Genomic DNA, 17,733 nt, shown 5'->3' on the forward strand with positions numbered 1-17,733 from the left:
TACATAGAACACGAAAATGACCCAATCGTGTGAATTAAGGGTTAATTTTTAGCGATTTAGTTTAAAGGCTCCTCCTGGACACGTTTATAAGCTCCTTAGGCGCATTTGACAAGATGTAACATTTGTAAATTTAAACAAGTATAGTGTAAATGTCTAATAAGCTTCGTGGAGCCGTAGATGACTGTCGGGGGAACCGGGGGCTAAGATGATGAGAGACTGAGGGAAGGAGAGGGAGGCAGCTTCCAGTTGACCGGGTCCGAATTCTTGCGGATCAGCGGCAGCCCTAGTGATCTCGTTAACGTCGGCGGAGGCGCGCGTCGCGGCGTCCGGCTCGCCATCCCTGAATCCTCCTCTTCGTCACCTTCGCGCCGCGCATCGCCCCGAGACCGGCAATCGCGTTCGCAGCTCGGTCTCTCTCGGCTACGATCGATGAGCGCGCGATGTCGGCGTACGACAAGTTTTACTGGTTCGCGATGTAACGCCTCGGGCGATATGCTTTTTACAGTACGCGCGACGCGTTTTGTAGAGAGGTGGTAGCTGGGGACCCCTCCTCGCATCGTTGGCCCCGTCGTCCTTTCTCTCCGCTTTGTTGCACCTGTGGAGAACGTCGATGCCGAGGCGCGAGATCGACGAAGAAGGAGAACGGAACGGGAACGCGGCGCGGAACGGGAACCGAACGCGTACCGCGAGTAGAAGGAGGAGCTGAAGGAGAGAACCCGGTGGTGGAGGTGGAGGAAGAAGAAGAGAAGGAGGCGGCGGGCAAGGCGGGAGGAGGAGGAGAACGGAACACGAGAGATCGGCAGCACAGTTTCGTGTTCAGTTTAGCTCGGTTCGGCTCTCTCAGCTTTATAGTATCGAAAACTACCAAGTACTTGAAAAGGTCTCGTTCGCATTCCCCTCAAACGGTTCCGCGCACTCACCAGACAGAGAGTCCGGAGGTTGCGATTTCTCTCCTTCTCTCTCCGTCAGCTTGCGAGAGACGCGAGATTCTTAGTCGCCCGAGCGGCGACTAGAATACCTGTTGCTCTGCGTGCTCACGCGAGGAGACCGGCGACGTGTTGGTGCGCAGTTCGCGGGCGAAACAGCGACAACGAAGGTGACGTGTACGCCGAGGTGAGTGACAGTCCCTCTAAGGGAAAGCCAAGGCTTCCTAGGTTCTCTGGCACACCTGAGACCAAATCGCGAAGCGAGCCTCCGCAAACGAGCCTTAACCCGCATTATGTATTTTGAGATAGACTCCTCTCATCGGCTGCTACGACTCGGGCTTGATCTCCAGCTGCTCCGGAAATCGCTAACTCTCAGAAAGCGAGTCCGTGTTCAGCGCGAGAGCTCGTCTGTCTCTTGCGAAATTTGAAGCGCATTCGTTCTCGCGTATCTGTGCACATGTGTGTACATGTACATATATGTATGTATGTGTGTGTGTGTGTGCATGAATGCATGTATATTCCGCGTACGTATGCATATGTACGCGAAGCTCTCGCGTCGATGCTTATACGCGCACACACGACGACAGACGCACTCTCATCGCTCCGGAATTCTGCGTATATTGACGAAGGATAGTGAAAACTTCAGAGATTCCCATTGCTCGATTCTATTGTTAACGACTTAGATCAGTGTTGTCTGCATTTAACTGCGATTGAGGTATATCAACGCGCTATCAAAGCTATTGTATCTCATTCTATCAAAAACAAGGGTAGAGTACCTCTGATAGAGAGAGCGCGACCCCCTAACGCAGCACAAGATTTGTAATTCTGGGCTTGACTTGAAGTGTGACGGCGCGGGCGTTCACGCGTATCATTTTCCTTTTTTTTATCTTCATTGAGAAGGAGGAATGCAATCATATGAACATCGATATTCGTCAAGCCAATTATATATCCCACAATTACAAGTCTTGGACTAATTTAGGGGAAAGGATCTTTAGATACAAGGACCGAGTACGGTCTGGCTTAAAATCCTCCCTAAGTTTGTGCTTTCTTCTTCATGATGTGTATCCGCTGATGTGTGTTCCGAGAGCGCAAATACAATCTCTCTGGTACCTCCGCTTCGATGAACGAGGAACCCAACACCAGCTGATCGAATTACGATGATCGCGGTCCTCCTCCTTCGTGGGCGAGAGGCCCGTGGACGAACTCGAGCGATACAGAAGCCTATCCAAAACGTTTCGGCCACTAATCCTAATGCCCGGACCCCTATTCCGGACTTAATGATAGCTCTTCTTAGACGCAACAGTTAAGTTCCAAGCTAAACTGTTGCGCGGTAGCGAACCCATAATCGGTTCCTTTCTAACGGAGACTGTCCACGATTGGTCCACAGCTCACAGCTACCGTCCGACTTAATTGGTCGGTCTTATAAGTTCGACAAGGTGAGAATATTAACGTTTCGAGATTCCGAATCGACATCGTCGCTTATCGAGCGTTGTAATGTCTCTCACAAATAAAATACTTGAAAATATATTCTCTCTTGAATATCTTCATTTTTAATATCAAATAAAGACCTTTGCTAGAACTATGATTAAATCTTTTAATAGAAAATGTTTATGGAGAATGTTAAGTTTTAATTGTTTTTTGGCTAATATCAAGACGTATCTAGAGGTATAAATTATATATTATATTAAAAGATTACTTAAACAGAGTTGAGCGTACCGATTATCTTAGGAAAATATTTTGAACGTGAGAAAAATTGTTATTAAAGGCAATAAATCTATTACGTTTAATAACAAAAGATTGTTAAGTAAGATCAAGACATTCCAGGAATGAAACAACAAAGTCCATTTGTTACTTAAATACATATACTTTGAAGATTATAAGATAATCTCCAATTATACGTGTTTAAGTATTTTGAGCAATTGACGAGCAACGAAGAATCAGATACAATAATAATCATTCGATTAAAAATTCTATCTTTAAATAACGAACATGCTTAGCAGAGTTATACATTTAAGTGTTAACAATATAATTTTTATTGCTTAATTCCCAGGATATCTTGATGAGATTACTTAACAACTTTTAGATATATTGTCTTATCATCCCTCTTATATGTTTCTCTTTTTTATATTTTCCTTTTGTTTTACTTCAAGATGTTTATTACCTGGAAAAACTTGGAAAAACCTGGACTTTTCAGAGAGTATCTTTTTTTATCTTCGAAAATCTGGGATTTTTATAGAATTTTATCGAAATTCAAAGAAATTTCTGGAATTTTACCTTTAAATTTAAATTCTGTCTTTTTCTGAAAACATTACTTCTTTGATCATTTTTTCTTTATAATGCAAAGTGATAATTGATCAGTTAATAATAAATATGGTACATATCCGTATATATTTACATACTCGCGAGTTTTTATAAAGAAATTAGAGTGACAGTAGAAATTAATACTCAGCAAAATAAAGTAACTCACCGATATTATATTGTTCCTTCTCTATACTATTTTATAGAGGTTTCGCGGTTTCAATTATAGAAAATGATACATACAGTGTTAATACTGTATCTATTGTAGAGAATCTCTATCTTCTACTAATTTTCAATATATACTTTATTTGCGTTGTTTACATTTCAATTTCACTTCTTTATTTTAAAGTCGTATTAAAAAATTCCTTAATCTCTTCAATTCAGGAATTCTTAATTTTTTTTTACAAGATTTCAGTAAATACTCTGTCTTCTCTTTTTAAAAATGTTATCACAATTATCTTAATTACATATATCTTTATCGTATTTGGCATTATGTTATTATATAATATGTAATATTGCAAAACTCAGATATTTTTATTTTTAAGATAAAGCTTCGTCGAAGGATTACTTGTGAATTATTTTACGTTCTATAATTCTTTTGAGCGTGAGAAACTTAAAAAATGCTTTCACAGATAAATTGATAAAGCGTATAACGGGATACTTCTGAGCAACAATACCATAGAAAAAAGGATGGCTAATTCGCAATTAGTTCCTCTTTGTCTTTCACATAAACAAGGAAAGGAGGAAGAGTGCTAAAGGGGTTTTGGTCGGGCAAACGGGTCGAGAGGGGGGATGGCTGGTAGCGCCAGAAGTAGCTGGCAGGCTCGAGGAAGACGAAAGGGACCGTTTTAAAGAGGCGAACATTAAAAACAACAATGTCATTACATTTTAACGACCTGTTCTTTGGCTCTGCCCTCCCTTTTAAGAGCATTCGTTTGCAGGTATGTGGTCCGCGCTCACGGGGGCCACCGCACCATGCCGGGGGGGCCCTACAGTATCGCGCACACGAGTCGCGTGTGCTGTGCGTACGTGGGGCTACTTCGTGCCTATATCACTTCCACCTTCACTTCCTCTTTCCACAATTCAACGTAAATTTAGAGCTCCATGCGAAATAAGAACAAGTTCACACAGTGGACTTTAAAGCAAACGTATCTTTCCAAAACACGTACAGAATTCGATTTAGAAAAGAAAATTGTTTTAATGTCAATAATTGGAGCAAGCTACTTTCTTCAAATACTTTCTGTAGGAAAGATTCGTATGAAATTTTTTTTGCGAAAAAGAAATAAAGCAAAAGAAAAATCGACTTATTTTAAATACGAGCTACTTTATCACGAATGGGGCAAAGCTCGTGTAAGTCCCCTTCCGCCTGATTCGTCCCCATCCTCCGGCCCCTTCTCACGGACTCCAGTTCGTTTCCTACACGCGTTCCGAGCACGCCGTGCAGCTCGCGAAGAATTAGTATGGGCGAAGAAACAAAAGCACGAGGAACCGCGGAGGGATCAGCGACGACGGAGAAGATAGAGAAAAAAAGGAGCCGAAATGGCGCCACACGTTCAGCGTGTTTTCGGGGCATCCCCCAGCGCTGTTGGCAAACTCCTTTTTTCGGCGCCGTCCGTCTCCCTCGTACTCACCAATTCTTGTGGCTCTCCTTCTCGTAACCTGCGGGCCCTCCTCGCCTTCTCTTTCCTTTCTCCGGATATTCTCGCGCTATCCGCACCCTCGCGCAACCGACTTCTCTTTTATTTCCTTACTCTTTCTCTATTCTTCAAGCTCATCCTGTACCCCCGGGCCATCTATTAGTTCGCCCACGGTACTTCAATATTTTAAAGAGTAAAAAAGGAGAAAAAGATATAAGAAAAGAAAAAATGATAGCCGGACCATGCCGGCGTCCCAACGAAATGTGAAATTAGGGTATGTCAAAACGGGGGGTGGAGATTTTCATTAAAACCAATGGGAGATTAAAGCCCGAGACACCTAATTATAGATATATCACTCGCCGTCATCTCCGGATCGCTCGACCACGCACCGGATCATTAAGTTCGGGAGATTGAACTTCAGGACGACCAGATCCCTCTGTCCATATAGAGTATTATACACGGATCGCAGGTTGACTGGCGCGTATACAACTTTGGCACCAGAAGAGACAGGAATACTATTATTTTCTTCCACTGGACGATTTCATTACGAGTAAGACAGCGCGTTGTGATTACGTGAGTAATTGCGCGAGCCCGCGTGATTATCTCGTATACGCGCGATCTATGTCTCTTACGGTTATCGATGAGAGAATGCTAATAAGATAGTGAATTGCAAGGAGAGGGAATTGATCGTATAGAAATATATAGTATAGCTTTGTTTGACGTACGAGAACTCACGATTACAGAATACTTTTCGCTGACAAATGAATTTCTTCTTTCTTCTTTCCTCCTTCTCTACAACGCGAAATGCAGAGTGTATACAGGGTGTTAAAAAAACCATTCAGCATTTAAATGATAGTACACACTATTGAGTAAAAAAGTCCTAGTGAATACAGATCAAAAGTTCAACCGTTTTTGTAGGTATTTTAAAGAGGAAGTATCATGATAGATTCGAATTTAATACGCCATATTTTCAATTTTAGTATAAAAATTGCCGAACACTTTTGTATTTTTATAAAGAACAGTAAAACTATGAAAAGTGCTACTAGAACTGTCTTTTTTTTCTTATGTTAATAGAACGTCGTGCTAACTTCACAGATCCCACTCTTGGATATCTGTGAAGTTAGCACGACAATCGATTAATATAAAATTATAAAAAAAAATAATATATATGACAGTTCCAGTAAATGACAGTTTCCATTTTTCATAGTTCTACAGTTCCTTATAAAAATAAAAGAGTTCCGCATTTTTTATACTAAAATTTAAAATTGAAAAACTGCAGCCGGAACTCTGTTTAAAAATAATTGGATAGATCTCTACTAGTATTAATGAGAAAGGTCGCTGGACTTGCAATAATTTATCAGCATGACACTTTTTCTCCAATAAATATAGGAAATGCGGCTTGTATTTTTATAAAAGCATTGTGCCTATTTCTTCTTAATCTTTAAACGTTTGACTACGAGAACAACGCATTAATGTATATATTGTAGTATACCGTAAATGTGGGTTACTTGGGACAAGTGCAGGTGACTTAGGACAGCATGTATTTTTGTTAAATTCAATCATGGATTCCATAATTAACAAAAACAATATTAATACAAATTTATACAAATTTAACAAAAATACATGCTGTCCCAAGTCACCTACACTTGTCCCAAGTCACCCATATTTACGGTACTCAACCCACTTCGATTGCATATAACTTTCATAAAAGTGAACATAACGTAAAATATTTTTCAATTGAAACACTGGATATTATCCAAGTAGTCGTCAATAACATTTATTGTGAGTCTATATTAGCAAAATTACATAAAAAAAAGGAGATAAAAAATAAAGCCTTAAGTCAGAGATCGTGACAATGACGTGATATATTTATAACTTTAAAATTATGACATATTATGATAAGAAATACATAATCTTACACAGTACGTAATGTAAATTAAAATACAAATTTTTTTTATAAATAATACTATTTAACGATGCTGTTGACAGAATTTGCATGGCACGTCGAGATTTTGAGTAAATTGACATATTGTAAAATAAACCAAAAACGGCGTAAATAAGTATACATATATTTATTTACTTACAATTAATACCTAACTAAGATAGTATAAATTATTAATAATTTTTTATTCATTATTTATTTATTAAACATGATTTAAAAATGACGATTAAATGATGATATGTTTATAACCATATATATAACCACATATAATATATCGTCACGAACATTACGTTTCTTTTACATCATTATTTAATTTAATGACGAAAAAGGACCTTAAACCGCATCGTTATAATGATGATATTTACTTGGGGAAGGAACATAACGGTATCAAGCAAATGTATCTTTATTAGATAATAAAAAAGTTACAAACAGTGAAAGAAGCATCGAAAAAGATATGCTATATCGAAAAGGATTATTTTATTAGGATTATTATCTTCCACGCGCGTAATTATTAAAACAAGAGAAAACAAATGTTACGCAATATTTACTTTTATTTTTCTTTAAAATCTTCTGTCATTATAAAACATACATGAAAACGAAAAAATCTTGTTGATTTCTTTGTCGCTGATATCATCGATATAGCTAAATATCGTGCTGTCTTGACGTTTCAGTTTCTTACGGTTTAATATCTAAAGCTAAAACCCGTGTGATACTCATTGCGCTTTTATAAACGGCGAACGCGCCATTTCGTCGACCGTTGCGCTGTCGATGGAGAATAGATGAAGAAGAATGAACGATCAAGAGGATCGATGGAAAATCGTCGGAGATTTCGATGAGGCACACATATGGGCGGACAGGCGCGGCGCTCTTTGTACCGGCACCGCCTAGGCTCGAGGGCGCGTCAAATTTGCTTGAAAATCAAATTAATCTCGCGGCTGGACGCAAGACCCTTTCTCTCGCTTCATCCTTCTTTCTTCGCTTCTATCTTACTGCCTTTCCGCTCCTTCCCGCTGCGTATCTTCCTCACTCTCCTCTCTCTTTTTCTCCCTCTCGCTTTTTCTTTCTCTCTCTCTCTTCCTCTTGCTCTCTTCATCCTCTCTCGGTATCTCGAGGACACGAGCAAATCGAAGGCACGGGACCGAGATGGAGGCGAAGAAGGAGGTGGGCCGGAGGTCCTCCGTGCCACCGACACGGACCCAGAGGCGAGAAGAGAAGGTGGCGCAGCAACAAAGAGCTTTGGACTTCTGGCTGTGGCCATTGCAGGGCCGTAGTCATTCTACATTGCGAAATATAGAACTTCAAGCGTATATTCGTATTTTAAAACAATAATGTAATATAACGCAGAGCATTGTAATATACAAACGTGGAAAGGATGCAAGGAAGGAAAAGATATATAAAGAAGATTACTTTCGAGTTATAAAGCAGCATTGATGAAATATAATAATCTACATAATTAGAATCATAAAAATTTCTTAGAAACATAGATTTAAATAGATAAATATAAAGGGACATTTAATTATTTGGTTACCATTAATATTGTTAACTGTAACTGTTTGGGAAATATTAATCGATACTGTGAAGCGTAAGAATAATCTAATTATAACAAAGTTAAATATATATTTTACACAGAATAATATAAAATTCGATTTTACTAGCGACGCGCGATGTAAGGAAGCTAATTTTATTTTGGTGCATATATCGATTTTACGACATGTTATATATATATATTTTTTTTAAATTGTACATGAATTTATTTCTAAAATGCAGTTTATTTATAAATCTATAAGTAACAATTTTGTATTTTTGGATACATTGATCATTGTTAGTTATTGTTTTAGTCGAGTACGTCCCTGCTGCATCCTATTCGGTCATTCAAATCTCCGCTCGTAGAAATGAGATGGGCGATCGCGCCGCTCCGTGTTGCCCCACACTTCTGCGGTTTCGAAGCGTACAGGGTGATTCAACAAGAATTACTCAAGAGGACTAATTTTTGAAATGTGATACGTTTCTTCGGATTTCTCAAGTTGCATCCTGTAATCAAAGCCCTGAGCAAGAATAAGATCCTTACGATATGATAAATGGTATTATATATTGAAAGAAATAAAGTAATCAATTGTTTCGTTTAACAACAATTGTATATCGTTAACTATAAAATCTATTGAAAAACTTGCGCTATTTTCTACTTTGCGCACTTTCTTTTCGATTATTTCTGACATTTCAATTAGCCAGCTTCTTTCAAATTCACGAAATCAGCCTGCAGCCCTGACTGCACTGTAGTTCTTAGAACTTGAAATAAAAAACGGAAGATCGAAGAGATTCTACGTGAGAATAAAGGAGGATGAAGGATTGCGTTGCGAAGAAAAAGATCCTTCTTGTGAACTGAACGCGTTCATAGGACTGGATAGATATGGTGGAAGTCGTGGAATAGAAGGAAAAGGAAACGGAGGAGAACGGAGCAGAAAATGAGGCGACAAAGAGAGGTGGAGGGATAGGATCGAAATCGAAATGCATCGTTAGCGACGGCAAAGGAGACGGCAGGAGACGAAAAATCGATCCTCTCTCTGGAAATGCCGACGACCAATTGTCCGGCGAAGGACAAGATTCTTGCTGTTGTCAGGAATTCAGTTCGCGAAGCCCATCCCCAATGAGGACGCGAATCCTTCGGAGGATAGCACGAGTACCTATGCAACATCGCGGGATCTCTCGATTTCCATGCTTCTTTTTTTCGGTGCAACCGAAAAACCAACAGGATCCGCTGGTTCGACGTTCGTATCAATATCGTTGTGATTGATTCGCAGAAGATTTTACCTCTAATAAATCGAAACATTTATTATATAACAAGTGTATTTAAGGCTTAACACTTTTGATATTAGATAGATGAAAATTTATATATTCAAACGTATGCGTTTGTCGCAGTTGTTATTATACTGTTATTTTTATTTAATCTTTCTTGCTTTTTTATACAATTATTTATATAACTTTTTTTTTATCTTCCGGACGGACGATGGGTTTATTCTGGGTGGATTCATTCAATTATAAATCTCTTGGTCAATGATGTCAAACAATCCGATTTTCTTTACATACATCTGAAAATTTGAATTATTTTTATTAAACTCAGTATTTATTTTTTATAGGAATTATGTCATTTTGATTATTTGAAATTAATTAGTGTCTTTTAACATAAATTGAATAGGTCTTACAGACGCAGCATCAGCAATTATGTTATAGATTTTAACGACTTTAAAAGGTTAAGTCGCCCAAAAAAATAAGATCTATATAAAAGAGATGTATATAAACTTTCTTTACATCTAAACTTTTCCTTTACATTATTTGCAAAATTTTGATCTTCATTGTTTATACTCTTTGTTGTATTTAAATGGAGAACACATTCTTCTATCTTATATATCTTTCAGGCGCCACATGTCCCTTGAGTTTAAAAAATACATCGTCGGGGAAGGAGCGCATGCTCCCATAACTGGTACCTTAAATCCGCCGCTATTTATGATGGGGACATTCACGACGAATTCCCTCGTCTATGTGCCAAGCTTCGAGGAAACATGAACTTGCTTTATCTCGAAATCTCGAAAATTTAAAATTCGAGCACGCCATATTGAAATCGGGGATCAGTCTTAACGATCTATGAATGAAACGCGTCGCGTCGTCATCCAATAACGAGAACCCGTTCCTTGATATGGCGTTGAAACGAGCGGACCATAACTTTCGACGCGTCTTTTTACGGATACTTGGAGGTCGCACGCGAGCCATTTAATTAACTTCTCGGTAGCGAAAGTAATTTATCCGGATGCTATCTTTCCGTCATACTTATATGCTTCAAAATTACTTTGAGAAACCGGTAGTTAAACATTTCTCAACGACTTTAATATCTACGTATGTATGTTCCTTGCTGTCAACACATTGAACATATTGATTTATGAAGTTTATGAATATTACGAGTGTGAAATAAAAAAAAAATAAACAAGATGCAGTATCGTACTGATAAATCTCTTGCTGATGTAATTCCAGTCAGTCATTGAACCCGAAAGCCCGAGTTGAATAGCACGCTATCTCAATGATTTTAGATGGCATCGCACACTACTATAATATATTTGGGAAAATAATTTTCTAATAAGTTATCTAATACGCTCGTTGCAAACTGCAAAGTTTCCATCTTTCATAGATCAGATTAAAATTGACACAGAAGACCAACTTTTTTACCTTTGTTTCTCCATTTTCATCGCTGAAAACAATTTCACAATCCTGATTGTGCGAATATTTTATATTTTCAGTTGTAAAAAGATTATATAACTCTTTTACTTTAAAAATAATACAACTAAATGGTTGATTAATATACAAATCCGCTCGTAAAATTGCTAAGCAATAAAATGATATTATGGTCTATAACTAAGCTAACTATTAATGGTTGATTTAAAAATAACAATTATTTTATTTCTATATACATTGTCGCAAACGTTTCGACTTACAAAGTCTTTCTCAATGCTCGCAAATAATTTTTATCCTATTCCCCCTCACAAACTATCGAATTACATACAAAATAATCACTCTGATTAATTACATCTTATAAATATATTATTAAATTCCTATTATTAATTACGTATCATTAAATATATTATAAAATATCGATGTCATCATTCCATCAACATTTGTTCCAAAGTCCTGTTACAAAAAATTTTTTAATGCTCAAATCTCTGATTAACATCGAGAATCTAGTCGTAATTCAAACAAGCAGTCATACCAAAAATAAATATTCGAAATAAACGTAATGATGACATCGATCTTTTATAATAAACGCGTAAATATATGTAGTTAAACAGTGACTATTTTGTATGTAATTTGATAGTTGTTTATTAGATGTTTATGAGAGAGAATAGGGTGATAATTATTTGCAAACACTGAGGGAGATTTTATAAATCGAAACGTTTGCGACAATGTATATATAGAAATAAAGTAATTATTATTTTTAAGTCAACCATTAATGCTTGGTTATAGGGTTCATTAAGTTAATATTTTTTTAAAACTAAATTAAGTTAAAGTTAATGGTTTACAAAATTAATTAGTTAAACTAAAAGTTGAATGAAGAAAAATCTAATTCAGTTAAAGTTACATTAAGATTAAATTTAAGAAAAACTTAAGTTTAATAAAAAGTTTATTTTAAAAATGTTAATTTTAAATTAAATCAGAATATCCTAATTTTTCTTAAAATTAGGTTACTTTAAATAATAAAACAATTACAGTATAGATCATCAGATTGATTTAATATTTTATTTGTTAATTATATAAAATAAAAAGAATGAAGAAAGATATTTTTTGTTCAACAAAAATTTAATTTTCAGTATTTTTACATAAGTAATTGTTTTAATTTTGTTAAAGTTTAATTTTGTACTCCTCTTTGCACTGCCCGTTCATTGAAAATTATATGTAAATAAAAAGCTATTATTCTTTCTTTATCGCTCATTAGACATAAAATAAGCATGACGCGATAGCACTGATAGCATTTCCTAAATGCAGACCAAACGTACATCTTTGGACAGTACGAGCGTCGCGCTCATCACACAATCATTAAATTGTTTAAGATTTTATAGAAAATAATATTGGCATTTAACGAGAGATAAAAAGAATTTTAATTTAAAAAGGAAAAACTTAATAAATTAAAGTTTAAAGGTAACTAAATTGAAATTATTAAGTCATTTAATTATTTTTAACGTTTTATTTTTAACTTTTATTTAATTTATTAATTAGTTACTACCCTCTGCAACTGACAAAATTAAGTTCTTAGAAAAAAAAACTATTTTTTAACTTGATCGAAAATTATTGATTAATCAAATAATATCGCCGAAATAATATATTCTCAACATTATCAAAAGTTATTTTGTCATGTTCGTTTTACGACCCTTAAAAGCTATCCTTTTTAAGTTGTGATGACTTTTTGTAAAATTACGTTAGTTCACTTTTGAATATTGATAGGATAACGTTTATTTAATTTGTTCAATATAATAACTAAAAAATTACATTTATTAAGTTATTTATATAATAATTAATCATTCACCTTCTAAATATTTTAAGTATTTTATTTGCATTGTCCAATACAAGGTGAAAAAAATTTGGATACCTTCGATTTCTTTACATTGTTTCAGGAATCATGGGGACGATATGGCGGCTTTCCGCGATGATGCTTTTGTTAATGATGCATTCTGCTCTACTCAGTGCTCATCGTGAACACAAGGTTCGTCTTCGTTCGTTATTATCATCCATTCATCAAACGATCTTCTTTCTTCAGAATTCTATGAAAGAATAATTTTGCATAAATAGTAATTATTTAATCTGATATTTTTTTCTTATACATACAGGATGTATCAAGTCTCGAAACGGTCGAATATCTCGAAAGCAAAGCCACCTTGGGTGGCGTCGCCAAGGTCAAATTGATTTTTTTTAATGGATCATCCTATTTTTGATGCCAGAGTTTAATAGCTGGTGTCAAGAGCTTTTCAAAACACTATAATAAAGTTATTTTTCATTAAGTACTTTTCAAGTTATAAGGCTTGAAAGTTATTGTTAATACCGCCGGTATTAACATTACGCAAGGTGTCCGATCGATGGCTAAAACCTCTTGATATTCGACCGTTTCCAGACTTTTGATACACTCTGTATATTAAATTAAACTCACAAAAAATTTAAATTTTTGTTAGGTCCACAATATCGTGCTGTATCCTGATAAGCACAGTTGGTGCAAGACGACGCCTATAAAACAGGTAGTGACATGGCCTCAGTGTTCTTCGCAGGAATTGGACAATAACGTTTGCGTCGGCGCTTGTTTTTCATATATGGTCCCTCACAGTGAACCCTCCGCACCTGGAGACCTCATAAGACCTTATTGCGATTCCTGTCAACCTCTCGACAGTGTTTGGCACACTGTGAGTCTATCAATAAACTATACATAAACTAATAAAGTTAGAAAGCTGTAAATTTAAACAAGCATTTAACACACTTTAATTTGTATATATAATTTATTGAGTCCGACTGAAATTTCGGTTTCGGTCAGTTTCGGTCAAAAATCAAAGTTTCAGTTTGATCTTGGTTTCGGTTGAAATTAAGAAAAAATTTTGGTAAGTAAAAATCGAAACTGTACAAATTGCAACGCGCCGACGAGCATTCGAAAAACTATATGTTAACATCAGCTGATCCGCCCTGATTGCTGAAAATCACACCGACGCTATTTCTTCCTTCTTTATCCTTTTTTACTCGTTAAGTCGCCAAATGTCTAGTGTCTGAAATTCCTTATAATTTAAGGAATAATAAGATATCAATAAAATCTTATTTTTGAAACATTAATAAATTTCACATATTTTGAAATTTTTCAATGACTGGAAATCATGTGGTGTTTGTCCAATTTCAGTTTCGGTCGGACTCTAATAATTTATTAAGAATTTTTCACATGATTGTTTTTTATTTAAAAAATCTTGGATATATAAAAATATTGAAAGTGTGTTTTTTCTTAAAAACAAATAATGTATAAATGATAAAACATTTAAAAAATTACCTTTTTATAATATTAATAATTCTTATAAAGAGAAAAGTAAATGAAAGGAGCACAATTCAATATGGCACAAATTCATCAAATATCTTTCAATTTTTGAATTTGTCATATTGGTTGTACTATTATGAATTTCTAAAATTTGACTTTGGACTCATAATCAACGACCCAAAAAATATATAAATACAAATGTTAATAAGAATCCAGTAGAAGCGTTTCCATAAGGATTATATTATAGTTTCCTTCTTGCAATATTACTCATTTTCTTGTAATAGATTACTTATACGTGCGAGGAAAGTTATCGCGTTGATTAAAAAAATATTTGGCGCTTATCTTCATTATCTTGATATCTTTTATGCACGTGGTAAAATTGATCGATAAAATCATAAGTTGTATTTTATCATTAATCTTATTTTTAAAAGTGTTTATATCTATTTATAACATTGTTTCATTCCTTTTTATTTCTTACAATTTTTCGAATATTACATCCTTCCTAGAACAAAAAAGTTTATTTTCTTAATAAACGATCTGAATATAATTTTTAAAAATTAACTATTGAAAATTATTCCGCATTCTTAGGTTACGCTAGATTGCAAAGACGAACAAAATAATCCAGTGACTATGCAAAAGAAAGTGCAGATCATCACAAACTGTTCCTGCAGTTCCTGCATGGAGACTTCGAAGATCAAGCCGGACTATAACACCCTACTACAGTCCCTAACAGAGGAGAATTTGGACAAGAATGTGAATGTGGCACACGAGACGCCCGATTTACTGCTGGATCCGAACTTAAATGCCTCGAAGAATACAACAAGAGAATTTAACGGAACGCAAATCAATGAGCGGTTCCATCAACTCGTCAAGAAATTGAAGGAATCGCAAAAGCTGGACGACTCACATATGAAGGAATTGTTCTCTAAATATGAAGAAGAGGTCGACTTGGAAAAATTGAAAGAAACGATTAAGAAGTATACTCAAGAAAACAAGGAAGGCCAGCATGAGCATCATCGTCAGCACCAGCATGAGCATCAGCATCAACATCAACAGCAACAACAGCAGCATCTTCATCACGGACCGCATCACTCTTTGGTGCTGGACTCGGACGTGAAGGAAAAAATTGACGTGGAACCACATTACCTGCATCCCGCTGTCGCTGGACAAGAGATCAGTTACCATGACAATATCCTGGTAGGTAAGGAGAAGAAGAAGAACTTCTAGGTCCATCGAAGCGGAATTCGTCATTGCACGAGAGTCGCCTTCGTTCGCCACGCTCATAAAACGTAGTAGTCGGTTGAGATTCACAGAAATGCGTAGATACATTTATAAGCGAACGATTGGGATACCTAGTCTGCTATCTGATTTTAATTCTACGTATTTATTTACGTAACGGTAATTGGATCGTGAGATATTAATTGTTGATATATATTTATTAATAATTATTTTTACAAAATTACATAATAATGATTTTATACATTTTTATATATCTAATGATTGTTTTTACAAAGAGGAGGACATAATCTTCTTTATATTTTATATTGTATAGCTTATCGTAAAAAATTTTTTAAAATGACATACGAATTAAAATAAATGTAAACCCGGTATTTTGAAATTAATCCTGTCGCTGATACACACGGGAAAGAAAAATCGTAAGAGCGTGTGTGTGAGAGAGTGGAAAGATTGGGATGGGAGAAAATTCTAATATATATTTAATTGTTATCGCGTTAATTAATTATTTAAATAGCTGCATGACAATCGGGGCGTTTACTCGATTTTGAGCATACGGAGTGACGCTTTAGTGAGATTTTATATCCCGATCGATAAAATTATATGAACGATGGTCGAATCTGAATATCAGATTCGATACGACGTCGACCTCTAAAACATATATGCATTGTATTATTCTCCTTAGAGAATAAAGACCCTCATGGTCAACATTCAAGCCTTCTCAGTAAGATTCTTGCGAACATTTCCTCATTTCCGTGTATATGTTTCTCTTTATGGGAAATATATGTAAGAATATATTGCGCTTATGACGTTATACTTAGAAATGCTATGGCATGCTTAGAGATTTCAAATCTTTCCCTTTAACACGAATCTTCTCATTCTTTGTATTTCTTTACATTTATTCCTCGTAACTATCTTGTACTACACGAGAAAAAAATTGCTTTTGCGATGACTTCAGCACCATTTAACCGCATGCTATAGGCGATTGTGTCGAATCCAGTGTAGAATTGTCATAACTCCACATTGGTAATAGCAATTCGATAATTTTCACGATTTCACGTGACCATTATTCATCTCCACAAGAGACGTGCCTGTGCCACTTTGGTGCTGTCACCCCATTAGTAGTGATTAAGTCATACCTACATGCAACACGTAATAGGCGTTGTGTTGAATCCATCCTGAAGCTGACAACTCCACATAGGAAAAAATTTGCATTTGCGACGATTTCGGCGCGACTCGAGCTAAGGCGTGTTCAGATTCCCACCTGGGTGCTCCTTAGATGTCATTCTTGTTTAACATTCGGTAAATAACAAGGATGACGTGACATCCGGAGATCACCCAGGTGGGAATTCGAACACGCCCCTACAACCGGTTGTATCTAATCCAATGTGGAGTTATCACAGTTCCACATTAGTAACAGCGCGACACGGTTTGAACCTTGAAGTCGATGCAAACGCAATTTTTTTCTCAGAACTGGAACGGTTCCAGTGTGAGATGTTCAGGCTCGGTAGTTATAACTACCGATCTTCTCTCAGTTCCGAGCTTCCCCTCTTTCCATTTGTCTTGTGCTAACTTGAAAATTTATCGAGTCGCGCTAGCTCGAACCTTGGAATCGTCGCAAACACAAATTTTTGCGTATATAAGAATTCTTGATTTCTATCTTTAACAAAATTAAATTTCATTAATTTCTATTTTATTTCTTTAACTGTGCTTTAACTCTGAGTTTTTCTATATTTTTTCTAGAACTTTTTCTATATTTATAAATAAATTAGTATTATTTCAGGAAAATTAACTTTTTATTTACATTACAGATAAAAAGCTTTCCTTTGTTTCATTAAGTTTCATCAATTAGATACGTAAATGAGATTAGATAAGAATTAAAAAACTTTTACTGAAAGCATCTCGCACAGAACACCGGATTTTTTGGTTTCGGTGAAATTGGTTGAAACTGCAGTATGTTTTAGTTCTTAACTCACTGATAAAAAATTTTCTTAGGCAAAACTATAAAAAATGAACAGATTTTGCTATATCATTTGAAAGTTGCCAATACTTGGATTTAATCGGACTGAAAAATATTTTTATCTGTGAAACTCATTTTTTTTATATAACTATACCTTAATATTTTATATTATGATGAATTAATTGGCATAAAGAAAA

The 17,733-nt window shown here is 35.7% G+C and overlaps 1 protein-coding gene across 1 annotated transcript; it reads left to right on the forward strand.

Moving 5' to 3' along the window:
• The first annotated feature begins 559 nt into the window (after positions 1 to 559).
• LOC108722459 (uncharacterized) lies at positions 560 to 15,753 on the forward strand. The gene is made up of 4 exons (XM_018447586.1): positions 560 to 1,113; positions 12,956 to 13,044; positions 13,508 to 13,732; positions 14,932 to 15,753. Exons 2-4 carry the CDS (start codon positions 12,961 to 12,963, stop codon positions 15,568 to 15,570), a joined length of 948 nt encoding a protein of 315 aa, XP_018303088.1. The 5' UTR covers positions 560 to 1,113; positions 12,956 to 12,960; the 3' UTR covers positions 15,571 to 15,753.
• The last annotated feature ends 1,980 nt before the right edge of the window (positions 15,754 to 17,733 follow it).

Source organism: Mycetomoellerius zeteki, unplaced genomic scaffold (assembly GCF_001594055.1).
Source record: "Mycetomoellerius zeteki isolate Tzet28-1 unplaced genomic scaffold, Tzet1.0 scaffold204, whole genome shotgun sequence".
Classification (NCBI taxonomy): Eukaryota; Metazoa; Arthropoda; class Insecta; order Hymenoptera; family Formicidae; genus Mycetomoellerius; species Mycetomoellerius zeteki.

What these genes read in the sequence shown, in the direction of transcription:
- LOC108722459 (XM_018447586.1), top strand. Translation starts at nt 12,961, where the DNA reads ATGGGGACGATATGGCGGCTTTCCGCGATGATGCTTTTGTTAATGATG. An exon ending in GTGCTCATCGTGAACACAAG is followed by an intron (nt 13,045 to 13,507) that starts GTTCGTCTTCGT and finishes AATTTTTGTTAG; the next exon opens with GTCCACAATATCGTGCTGTA. An exon ending in TCGACAGTGTTTGGCACACT is followed by an intron (nt 13,733 to 14,931) that starts GTGAGTCTATCA and finishes CCGCATTCTTAG; the next exon opens with GTTACGCTAGATTGCAAAGA.